The following is a 12,036-nucleotide window of genomic DNA, read 5'->3' as shown; positions in this document are numbered from 1 at the left end:
TCGAACTTCCATCCTTTTGGTTAGCAGCCAGGTGCTTAACCCACTGTGCCACCAGGGCTCCTCATATTTCATGTGCTCCCAAGTATTCACTCTTAAGGTTTAATTTCTTACCATAGGCTTCTTTCACAACATTTATCTTTTACAGATTTCCTCACCAAGGGCTTCTAGTAACCCTGGTGGCACAAGTTAAGAGCTCACCTGCTAACCAAAAGGTCAGCAGTTCAAAACCACCAGCAACTCCTTGGAAACCTATGTGGCACTTCCACTCTGTTCTATAAGGTCGCTATGAGTCGGAATACATTCAACAGCAATGGGTTTGGTTTTCTAGTTCTAGGGCTTCTAGATACAATTTGCATTTGTAAAAACAAGAAAATGCTATTAGCAAAAATAGAGTATTCTAAGCTTTTCAGGATTTCTATGAAGTATGGAAGAAGTCATGGCATCCTCATTGTTTCTTGTGAAACTTGACAAAAATAAATTCCAGACAAAGAATGATCAGAAAAGGAGAAGTCCTCATAGAGTAGAACTCCTGGCATTAAGTTGCAAACCTGGATGCACTGAATCTACCTAATTGCTAAGTCCATTTTCTGCCAGGTAAGTGATAGCGCTGTCAGTTTGTCATACTGTGGTGGCTTGCACATTGCTATGATACTGGAAGCTATTCCACCAGTATTCAAATACAAAACAAGATTACCCATAGTGGATAGGTTTCAGCACAGCTTGCAGACTAAGACATATTAAGAAGAATGGCCTGCTGATCTTCCAAAAAATTAGTCAGTGAAAATCCTATGGATCACAACAGAATATTGTCCAGCATAGTGCTGTCAAATGAGTCCTCTAGCTTGGAAGCACTCCAAATACACAGCGACCCCAACAATGAACTCCAGCATACTAACGATTGTGAAGATGGTGCGGAACTGGGCAATGTTTTGTTCTGTTGTACGTGAGGTCACCAGGATTAGGAGCTGACTTGATGGCAGCTAATAACAATAGGAAAAAAAAAAAAAAAGCTGAAAGATTGGCATCAGCTAGTCCTGGGCCAAGATGAGCACTCAAATTTCATTAATTTATAAATCAGTCAGTAAGTCGAAGTCACTGCTTAGAAAACTGCACGATTCTTCTGCTTCTGGCTTGGCCAGCTGGGTACACGATGGTACCAACTACTGAGAGATACAGGATTCAGGAAGAGGATGGGGAGACGGGTGAATTTTGAATTTAGTTTTGGACTTTTTGAGTTGGAGGCGTCTGAGGGTCATCCACCTGGAGATGGCCTGTGTGTGACTACACCAGAATGGCAAGATGAGAAGCAGAAGACAGAAAGGTCAACAGGGTAAACACTGCCCAGCGAAGTAAGATAAAGGCAGCAAAGGGTCACGTTAACTCATGTGATCAATTATGCATTGTTTCTAGTTACCATGCTTGAACCATCAAAGAGGTCTCCAATAACCTCAACAAGGACAGTTGCAACAGAAGGGTAGAGATGAACACGCAATAGAGTGAATGGAGTGAAATGAGGAAGAGATTATGAGGGAGAGTCTGAGAGAAGATGTTAGGCCCACACATAAGGCAGAACGTAAATTGGAGGGTTTTCTTTTATTATTTATTTTTATCTGTATTCTTACCTCTCTGTCTTATTAGAAATTGTTTTTCATTCATATGGTGTTCCTCAGAAGAATTTTTTTCCAGCATTTGCCACAATGTTTTCAAGTAAAGAACAGGAACCAGTCCACCCAGAAAGTTTGAAGTGACTTTCAAAAGCACTTTGCATGAATCTCTGTAAAGATGCCCACAATATCCTTCCTTCGCCAAGCCCCTTTTGGTCTTGTCTTTGTGTAACCAAACTTCCTAATGAGATCAAACTCTGCTTAGTCAAGTCTCATGTTCCCAGGGCTTTATTTTTTCTGCTGTTTATCAGCATTTGCCACACACATTGCACACCCCCGCTTTTGAAGGGACAGATTGCTTTCTGTCTATGCCTGCTGCTTGTTTCTGAATTCAGGTTGCTTGGTTACTGCAACACTTTACTGGATTTTCATTGAAGGCAAAATGCGTTTGTAGCTTTCGAAGCCCATCAAGTGGAAATGGTTAGCACCTATTTCCTAAGGAGGCAGTCAACTCATTTACATCACATTTCACAGAGCATGTCTTGTATAATTCTACACATCAATGTGATCCACACATTGGATGTGCATAAATGTACTAAGTCCCTGTAAACGTTCATAAAGGAAATTCTGAATCCTTTTACTCTGTAGTTTTTTTTTTCTATATATTGACTGTGCAATTTGGAAAAAAAAGTACAAATCAGACTGGGTAAGCAGTTGTTCTTGTGTTTCTTTTACTTATTCTAAGACCACTAGAATATTAGTTTTCGAGTCCTGCTGTAACAAATTTCCACAAACTTAGTGGCTTAAAACAACATAAATTTATCATAGTTCTGTAGGTCAGAAGTCTGACATGGATTGCAATGGTCTGAATAACGGTGTTGGCAGGGCTGTATTCCTTACTTGAAGCCTTAGGGAAAGAATTCATTTCTCTGCGTTTTCCAGCTTCTCAAGGCCACCCATGTTCCTTAGCTCATGGCCCCTTTCCTCTATCGTCAAAGCCAGCAATGTTGCATGTCTCTGATTCTTCTTCCACAGACACACCTTCCTCTAACTCTCCTCTTATGCCTCTTTCCACTTTTAAGAACCCTTGTGATTACACTAGTTGTCCCTGCATGATGCAAACAGTTAACCACTCCGCTGTTAATCAAAATGTTCAAATCACCCAGAGGCACTTCGGAAAAAAGGCCTTGAAATCTAATTCCAAAAAATCAGCCGCTGAAAACTCTATCACCCACAGTTCTACTCTGACATATACGAAGTTGCCCAGAGTAGGAATAGATTTGATGGCAAATGGTTTGGTGATTACACTGGATCCATCCGGATAATCCAGGATAATATCCCTGTTTTAAGGTCAGCTAATTAGCGACTTTAATTCCATTTGCAACCCTAATTCCCCTTTGCAGTGTAACATATGCACAGGTTCCAGGGATCAGACATCTTTGGGGGTCATTATTCCGAATAACACATCTAACAAATCAGAAAGAAAATTTCTTTGCTTTAAAAGGTTCTTAAGGAGTAGAACTAAGAATGATTATTTAGAAATAAAATGATTTTCTATGGAATCACAGCCAAGGTCATATTTGAGGGTTTTTTTTTTTTTTTAATTTTATTTTTCTTAATAAAAGGGAGATTCTTTTTTTTCTTTCTTTCTTTTCTTTGTTTCAGCCTTTCTCCCTTCCTTTCTTCCATTCTTTTTTGTTGTTGTTATCATTGTTGTGGTTTTAGATAGTTCTTTTATCCTTCCTTGATGTTTCTTTCTACCTTCTCATTGATTTTATTATAAAAGACTAGTACCACAAAGGCAATGACAACCTGGGAAACTATTTGCAACATACATATGAAAAAATTAATAACCCTATAATACAAAGTGTTTTTACAAATCAGGAAAAAAAATAAAACAATGAAAACAGGCAAAGGATATAATTAGGAATTTTTTTTTTTAATTGGAGGTATAATAATCAAAAGAAAGAGTAAATCATACTAGTGATTAAAGAAGTGTACTTTATTTTACTTATCAATTACCTTATTTTATAAATATAATTGAAAATGCTAAAAAGTGATAATGTGCCCAGTTGGGAAGAGTATGGGAAAAGCAAACTCTCCTATAGTGTTCATGGGAACGCAAACTCAGGTTGCTTATTGGTTGGGGTGGGTGTTCACATTTCAGTCTCCGTGAATGAAGGCCATGTGGTTTTACTGTATATTACATGTATTTGTAGTGTTGCAAACACAGTGGCTGGTTTGACAATGATTATCAAAATCTTTTGGTTTTGCATGCATTTGGAAAAAGCAATTACATTTCTAGAAAACTATTATAACAAATAATTGTGGATGTGTGACAGTATTTATCTATAAAGATGTTTATAAGTTTTATTTATAAGCAAATGGAGACTAATTCCTCCAAATAATTCCAAAATCCATGTTTTGGTTAAAAAATGTTTCCATTAAAAACTGTGTTATGGAAGAACACATAATGATGTGAATAAATACTCAGACTTGTGTTAAGGGAAAAACAGCACATTCTAAGACTGCATTTCTGGTTATTTGGATTTTCAGTTTTAAAATACCAGAAGGATAAAAAAAAATGTAATTCATCTCTGAATTGTAGGGCTGAAAGTGGTTTGCATTTTCTTCTGTTTGCTTATCTGTATGTTTTATGACAAACGTACTTCTTGTATAATAAAAAGTTATATTTTAACAATGCACATGGGGTCTTCATGAGTTGGAATCATCTCAATGACAACTAAATGCAGCAACAACAATCATTTCTGGAAAAAACGAACATTTTACATACGACTCTGGTTAAATGGTATTTCAGCGTGGGCTCTTGGTTGTTTTTATTTACTTTGATAAACACATTATATATTTAAAGAAATTTCCAGATTTGGAAGACCAGTGGAATATTAAAAATGACCTCTGTATATTTCTTTTATTGCTAGTATGATTTATTCTTTCTTTTTATTATTTATTATACCTCCAATTAAAAAAAAATCCTAATTATATATCTTGCCTATTTTCATTGTTTATTTTACTTTTCTTGATTTGTAAGAACTCTTTGTATTATAAAAAAAAAAATAGGGATATTTATCTTTTCACATGTACTTTGCAAATAGTTTCCCAGGTTGTCATTGTCTTTGTGGTACTAGTCTTTTATAACAAAATCATTGAGAAGGTAGAAAGAAACACCAAAGAAGGATAAAAGATCTAAAAATGTATTTCATTGGTGAGACAAGAAAAGAGATGAAAAAAGAAATAGTAATGATAATAACCATGATAATAATGTAACTACCCAGATGGAGTTACCTTAAAAGAGTGTGTATAATTTAGACAGGCAGAAATAAATAGGCTAATATACATGGTCAGAAAAATAAATGAAATATGTGTTCATATCAATAACATCCACTAAATATTTGGGAGACTAGAAGGAGATCAAAATAACTGGAACGAGGGTCAGAAGGTTCTGGATTTTTTTTTGCTGTTTAGAAAACAAAAGGTGTAAAGATATGACAATTCTTATCAAACTCTAAATTTAGGATTATCTTTATCATAGCTGTGCAAAGATAGACTTTCCCAGCCTTATTTGTGTCTAAGAAAGTAAAATGCATGAACCCTAAATGTGTCCTCAAAATAAATTCATAATATGTCTCCCAATATTTGAATAAAAAATGCATATGTTAAAAGACAATGAGATTTGTTTAAATATTTAGAAGATTGCCACTGTATAATTCTTCCACTTGATTGACTTAAGCTTTTACTTTTTCATTCAAATAGTTTTGTGCTATGTGCAAAAAGAAAATTTATGTAAAGCCGAAAAAATCTCCAGTAAGGTTTATAATTTATAAATTTGTCTATAATCCCTATATGTATTAATTTTATTTACTACTAATTTTACAATTGACATCTGTGAATTTTTACATGTTTGTATTATTCTCCAAGCCCACTTTTAAGGCACGGAATCTTTTATCAATTTTATAAGGCTTTTTATTTTACCTTGTGCATGATAAAAAACCAAAACCAACCCGTTGCTGTCGAGTCTATTCTGACTCATAGTGACCCTATAAAACAGGATAGAACTTCCCCATAGATGCCCCCAAAATATTAGCAGGCCAGTTTGGCTTATTATTTTGCTATGTCTGTCAAGAATAGAGGGACAATTTCAGCCATTTTTCTCTTAGGTTTTTTTTTTTTTAATAGCTTTTGAATTACACTCATGAACATGAAGGGAATTTTCTGTCTAAACCAAATCTTCCTCTTATAGACAGGTAACAGGTTCGGGGTGAGCATACCCATATCCTGGAATTTGTTTTCTTAGCTAGTAATTATGTCAAAGATATATTAATTATATTTAACTATAGGGTAAATTGACAAAGTACTGTGTAAAAGCTGTATCAATATCCTAGTGGGAAAAATTGATAAATTCATTGTTTTCAGGGTTAAAAATACAGAGAACAATGGATACATTTTTCAGCCATATGTGTTTTCATTGTTAATGAATCAGTTGAGCTTGGATACTACCAGAGGGTTGAAAATTTCTAAAATTCAAACATCTTTGTAAGCTCACATGATAATTTTACCAACTAATAGTCAATGATAAAAGTGAACAGTATTCATTATAGAAGCAATTAAACTTACTTGTTTGAGGTATGCACCTCCACACTTACTTGTTAGGTACATAAACCTATATAACATTTGATCATATTTTCTGAGATTATTACAATAGAGACATGGACAGCAATAGATGAGTGATGCCAGGAGTGGGCTGGGGCTGGGGGAAGTGGGCCGTGGTGGGGACATACGGCTAACAGAGGTGAACACATAGAAATTTGGGGGTACAGAGTCAATGCAGAGAGTGCAAACTCTAGACTAGACAAAGGTCGTATCCATGTAGCCATGGGCCAGGCTGAGATCATAGGATCCAAATCCAGCTAGACAGTAGTAGAATACTTTGAAATAAGCCCAGTCCAAAGGCAGAGACTGTTACGGTGGCACAAATAATAAGAGAGAGTTGGTTACACTAGGCCGGGTTCTCTCATCCCCTGCACTATTCACATTCGTGGCTGGGTGATTTTTTGTTGAATTGCTGTGAGTTTGAGTTGACCGGACGGCAACTGATTTGAGGAAACTGATTGTTCAGTGGCAGAATTCTCACCTTACACGTGGGAGACTCAGGTTTGATTCCCAGCCAATGGACCTCAAGAGGAGCCACCACTTGTCTGTCAAGGGAAGCTTGGCATGTTACTATGATGCTAAAAAGGTTTCAAAGGAGCTTCCATACTAAGACAGACTGGAAGAAAGGCCTGGCGACCTACTTCTGAAAAATCAGCCAGTGAAAACCCTATGTATCACAATGACTCAATCCACAACCAATCATGAGGGTGATACAAGTCCAGGCAGCATTTTGTTCCATTGTGCGTGAAGTCGCCATGAGTTGGTGGGTCCAAATCAATGGCAGCTAACAACAACAAATTGTTTGTTATGGGGGCTACCCTGTGCATTGTCAGCATCTCTGGCCTCTACTCACTAGATGTACCCCCAACTGTGAAAACCAAAAATGTCTCCAGACATTGATAATGTAGCCTTAGGGGCAAAATCACCTGTAGCTGAGAATCACTACAGTAGAAAAATGCAGACTCTCCCAAAAGTGGAGGGGGCGTGGTCGTCAGTTAACCACGACATCTCTTAAGCTTCCAACATAAAGATTCTTTGCTTTAGCTACAAAACTATAAATTCTATATTGTTACTATGAGGAAAATTAATATTCCTAAAATCTCCATTAGGAGTTAAACTCTAATATAAAAATTGACTTTCAATTAGGATACCATGGTAGCATAGTGGATAAGTGCTATGACTACTAACCAAGAGGTCAGGAGTTTGAATCCGCTAGGTGTTTCTTGGAAACCCTATGGGGCAGTTCTACTCTGTTTTATAGGGTCACTCTGAGTTGGAATCGACTCTATGGCAGTGGGATGACAGATCAGGAATTCTTGAATATATATATATATTTACATTCAATAAAAACTATACACAACAAATCCTACACATTAATTATTCAAGCCTTTCATGTAAAGAACAAAGAGATTTCTGAGTTAAATCAGAGAAATATTATTTGGTGCAGGCTACGTAACCGTGCAGTGTAACTATAAATTATTTGCAACCAAAAAAAAAAAAAGTATATGGTAATTCCACAAAGCTGCCACACTCTACTTCCAAATAATACATCTGGAAGGAAAAGGTCAAATGTGCTCACCCCACAGCAAGATAAAAAACTGTTAAGAAAATCTTGTTGCTGGTTTCTGTCCTTTTGTACTGCATTTCCTTGACCGCCATTTTCCTATCTTCTTCCATGACCATGTTGGAAGGCCTGCTCACCAGTAGGTAAGACAACCAGGCTGACAGAATAATTTGGATGAACTTGATTTTGAGATCCATGATAAAATACCCATTCGACCTTATTAGAAAATGTTTCTTGAGGACATTTACAGAATATAAGAAGAAAGAGAAGCATGGCAGGCTCCAAAATTGAAGGACAGACAACAGAATTAGGATTGGGGTATTCTCAACAGTCTGGATGCCTCCTGGAAGTTGATTCCAGCCTCCTCTGAAGACACTCTGAGAAAACCAACCTATTATTGCTTGTGTAATGACAGATGCTGTTCTCAATTTTCAAATATAGCTCAGTGGGTTCGTGCCTATATGCATAATTTCCTCAAGTACGCCTCATTTTCCACATATAAAAAATAGGGCTAATATAGTGCCTAGTTTTGTAGAGCTATCATGAAGATTAACTGGTTTAACTCATGTAAAGAAATGAACGATGTGTCTGGCTGACAGCAAGTAATCCGTGAATGTTAGCCATTATCCCTATTATTAATAGTTATGCCTATGTCATACATTCCCAGTATATTTAGTCTCAGATTCTCAATTATTTTCTAAAAGTGTTTATATATAATAGTATATATGCTAATATGTTTAGTAATAATGTTTAATATGAAAATAACATTTTTTCTTTTGTTTTTCTAAAGTACTACCATTATTGCATTGGGAAGGGTTATGAACACTATTTAAAAATACTCTGAATAAGTCAGCCTGTGGGGAACATCTTCCAGTTAGGAAAATTACATTTCAATCAAAGGTGATGTGGTTATGAATTAACCATAAATTCGAATTATTGACAGGTAATTTATATTATCTATACTGGTTAAGTGCTACGGCTGCTAACCAAAGGGTCAGCAGTTCAAATCCGCCAGGCACTCCTTGGAAACTCTATAAGGTAGTTCTACTCTGTCCTGTAGGGTTGCTATGAGTCGGAATTGACTCGACGGCACTGAGGGTTTGAGTTATATTAAAAAAACAAACCTGTTGCTGTTGATTCTGTCTATGTCATAGTGACCCTATAGGACAGAGTAGAACTGCCCCACAGGGTTTCCAAGGAGCACCTGGTGGATTCAAACTGCTGACCTTTTGCTTAGCAGTGGTTGCACTTAACTACTATACCACCAGGGTTTCCATAACCTACCTATTAGCAGTCACATATTCCATTAGGGATCAACTTTGTTTTATACTTCATATTTACAATGTTCAAATGACTAGTGCTTCAAATCTGCTGCAAAAGACCTCTTTAAAGTGTTAAAAAGCAAAGATGTCACTTTGAGGATTAAGGTGCACATGACCCAAGTCATGGTATTTGCAATCGTCACGTATGCATGTGAATGCTGGACAATGAACAAGGAAGACCGAAGAAAAATTGATGCCTTTGAATCATGATGTTGGTGAAGAATATTGAATATACCACAGAATGCCACAAGAATGAACAAATCTGTCTTGGAAGAAATATAGCCAGAATGCTCCTTGGAAGTGAGGATGATGAGACTTCGTCTCACATACTTTGGACATGTTATCAGGAGGGACCAGTCCCTGGAGAAGGACTTCATGCTTGTTAAGGCAGAGACGCTCAGTGAAAGAGAGGAAGATTCTCAACGCGATGGATTGACACTAGCTGCAACGATGGGCTCAAGCATAGCAAAAATTGTGAGGATGGTGCAGGACTGGGCAGTGTTTCGTTCTGTTGTACATAGGGCCACTATTAGTCAGAGCTGACATGAGGGCACCTAACAACAACAACGGTGCCTCAACGTTGCAGAAACACGACACAATTTTGGAGATTTTAACATTTAGTTTAAAACATACTTACTATTTTAAATACGCCCTGGAAATAATTTCATGAGCAGGGCATGCCCCTCAAAGCACTAGCATGAAACTAAGGATGCACGGAGATGCATTTTTTGATTCATTCAGAGCAGTAATTCTTTAAAGAATGATTTACTTGCATAGTGATTAATACATACTTAATCACAAAACTGTCCCTTTTTTTTTAATTTGTAATATGAGTTTTAGCATCTCATTATTGCAAATACCTGCTGATAGACAGATTTGCTTTAATATTGGTGGATTGTAATTACGAAGTTATTTTTTATCAGATGTTACAGTGAAAACAAGTTTTTATTCTAGAAGACGGGCAAATGAATACGATGTTATCATTTCAACACATCTCAAGGAATATCAAATCTTATAAATCATGCTGGGATGTTGACAAGACAGAGAATGCATCACACACGGTAGCAAGTCATGTTCTTTTATGTGATGAACAATTCCTTTTAAGAATGCTTAAAAATACATGTACCAGTCAGCTCATTGTGATTATAAAGAAAATCAAGCAAAAGGATGGGACAAGGAGATGAAACAAACAGACAAAATCTTTGACTTATTGCTAGAAATTTATCAAATTCAACTCATCTCAACTACTTATTAAATAGCTATTATGAGCTTTACAGTCTGCAAAACACTGAGTTGCTTGAAAAGTGAAGAAAGGTGAAAGATGGAGGGGGAGAAGGATGAAGAGAAGAAGAAAGAGAAAAAAGATCACAACCACAACCCCCTTCTTCATCGTCACATGGGAGTCTTTCAAATTTACAAGCTCATGTTCTAGTGAGGAAGAGACTCTAAAGTCCAAAATTAAATATACTAGAAGGTTTTTTAGAAGGTTTACCTTTAAATTACAGAATTAGCAAGAAGGATTTCAGATTCCCGGCAGAACTCAGGTCACTTTGAAAATTAGCACAGTATTGAATATCTAGCTGCCTCTGTTTGGGGAGCTACCCATGTCCTACTCTGATCAGCTGGCAGGGCATCCTCTTTATTATGTGGCCGTGTGAAAGGTTGAATGTGCACCAGCAGTCCTTAATTCGCCTCTTTCCGCATGCCAGAGTCACCCATTAAATGAAAAGCCACTTCAAATGGAGATACAAACCTTTAAAATGAAGCACGCAGAAAAACAGGCACCAACTGTGCTCACTTTGGCTTAAAATTTCTTGGAAGCAATTCTTACCATGGCAAAGGAAAACACTCTGGCACTATGACTTTAATGGCACCATAAGAAATAACAAGGCACTAAACAAGACTCAGCCTTAAGAGGCTGGAAAGGGGAGAGAGGGGGGAAATATTCAAACTAACCAAATCCAGCTAATGGCACGTGCAATCAACGTAAATCAATTCTTCAAAGTTCTGTTGTCTTTAATAACCCTGATGTTTCTCTTACATTCTAAATAGAAGTCATTCTCATTGAGAAAAGTTTCATGACTACTAGTCTCAGATTGCTTTAGAAAGGGCTGCTACCTTTCTTGCAACTTTTGGGAAAAAAATTGGTGGGATGGGGTGGAATGCAGGTACAACTTGAATTCCAACTAGAAATATACAAGGGATCCTCACAATTTCCAACAAGGTATTTAATGTGGTTGATGTAGAGCCAAGGACCAGAAAATTTACAAGTGTCCAGAAGGAATCACAGATGATGAAATTTAGAGCTAGAAGAATCTTGGGGAGTAATTTGGTCTAGTCCCTTCCTTTTGATGTGAGGAAGTGAGGCCCAAGAGATGAAGTGACCCATCCAAGGCAACTTAGTGACTTAGGGAAGTCTATAACCTGGACTTCCTGTCACCTCCTTCTAGTCTTTAAAACTATGACACTAGTTGCCAGAGGTGACGGATGTGTGAAAATCAGATTTGTAACAGCTTTTAATAGAAGCATAAGTGATACTTTCATTCTTCCAATCCCGAATTTCAAAGGAAACAAATTTGCACTCACCTACAGGGAAAAATTCATTCATTTTCTTTTTGTAGATTTTGAAGTCGACTTCTAAGAAGACGCAGAAGATGATTCGATCCACCTAGAGGCAAACAAGAAACACTCAAAATGAAAGAAAATATGGAGACTGCCTTCCCAAAACATGATCTTGGAACAAAAACGAATGGGAACAACACCTATAGATTTTTGGTGCTATACTGTTAACGACATCAGAGCATTAAGTTGTGTTTAAGGTTGTTTGTGTGTGCGAGTGCGTGTGCACACGCATGTGTGAGTGTGTGCATGCCCGCAC

General features: G+C 37.0%; 1 protein-coding gene across 3 annotated transcripts in view; it reads right to left on the bottom strand.

Moving 5' to 3' along the window:
* MACROD2 (mono-ADP ribosylhydrolase 2) overlaps window positions 1–12,036 on the bottom strand; it is a 2,492,337-nt gene that overhangs the window by 285,349 nt on the left and 2,194,952 nt on the right. For all 3 annotated transcript variants that reach the window (XM_049869821.1, XM_049869822.1, XM_049869824.1), the window contains exon 9: window positions 11,745–11,826. In XM_049869821.1, the coding sequence (XP_049725778.1) occupies window positions 11,745–11,826 (82 nt within the window). The remainder of the gene's footprint in view (window positions 1–11,744; window positions 11,827–12,036) is intronic.

The sequence above is a fragment of the Elephas maximus genome, chromosome 25 (assembly GCF_024166365.1).
Source record: "Elephas maximus indicus isolate mEleMax1 chromosome 25, mEleMax1 primary haplotype, whole genome shotgun sequence".
NCBI lineage: Eukaryota > Metazoa > Chordata > Mammalia > Proboscidea > Elephantidae > Elephas > Elephas maximus.
Note: the sequence above shows the minus strand (reverse complement) of the source record. Positions and strands in the feature narration are given on the sequence as shown.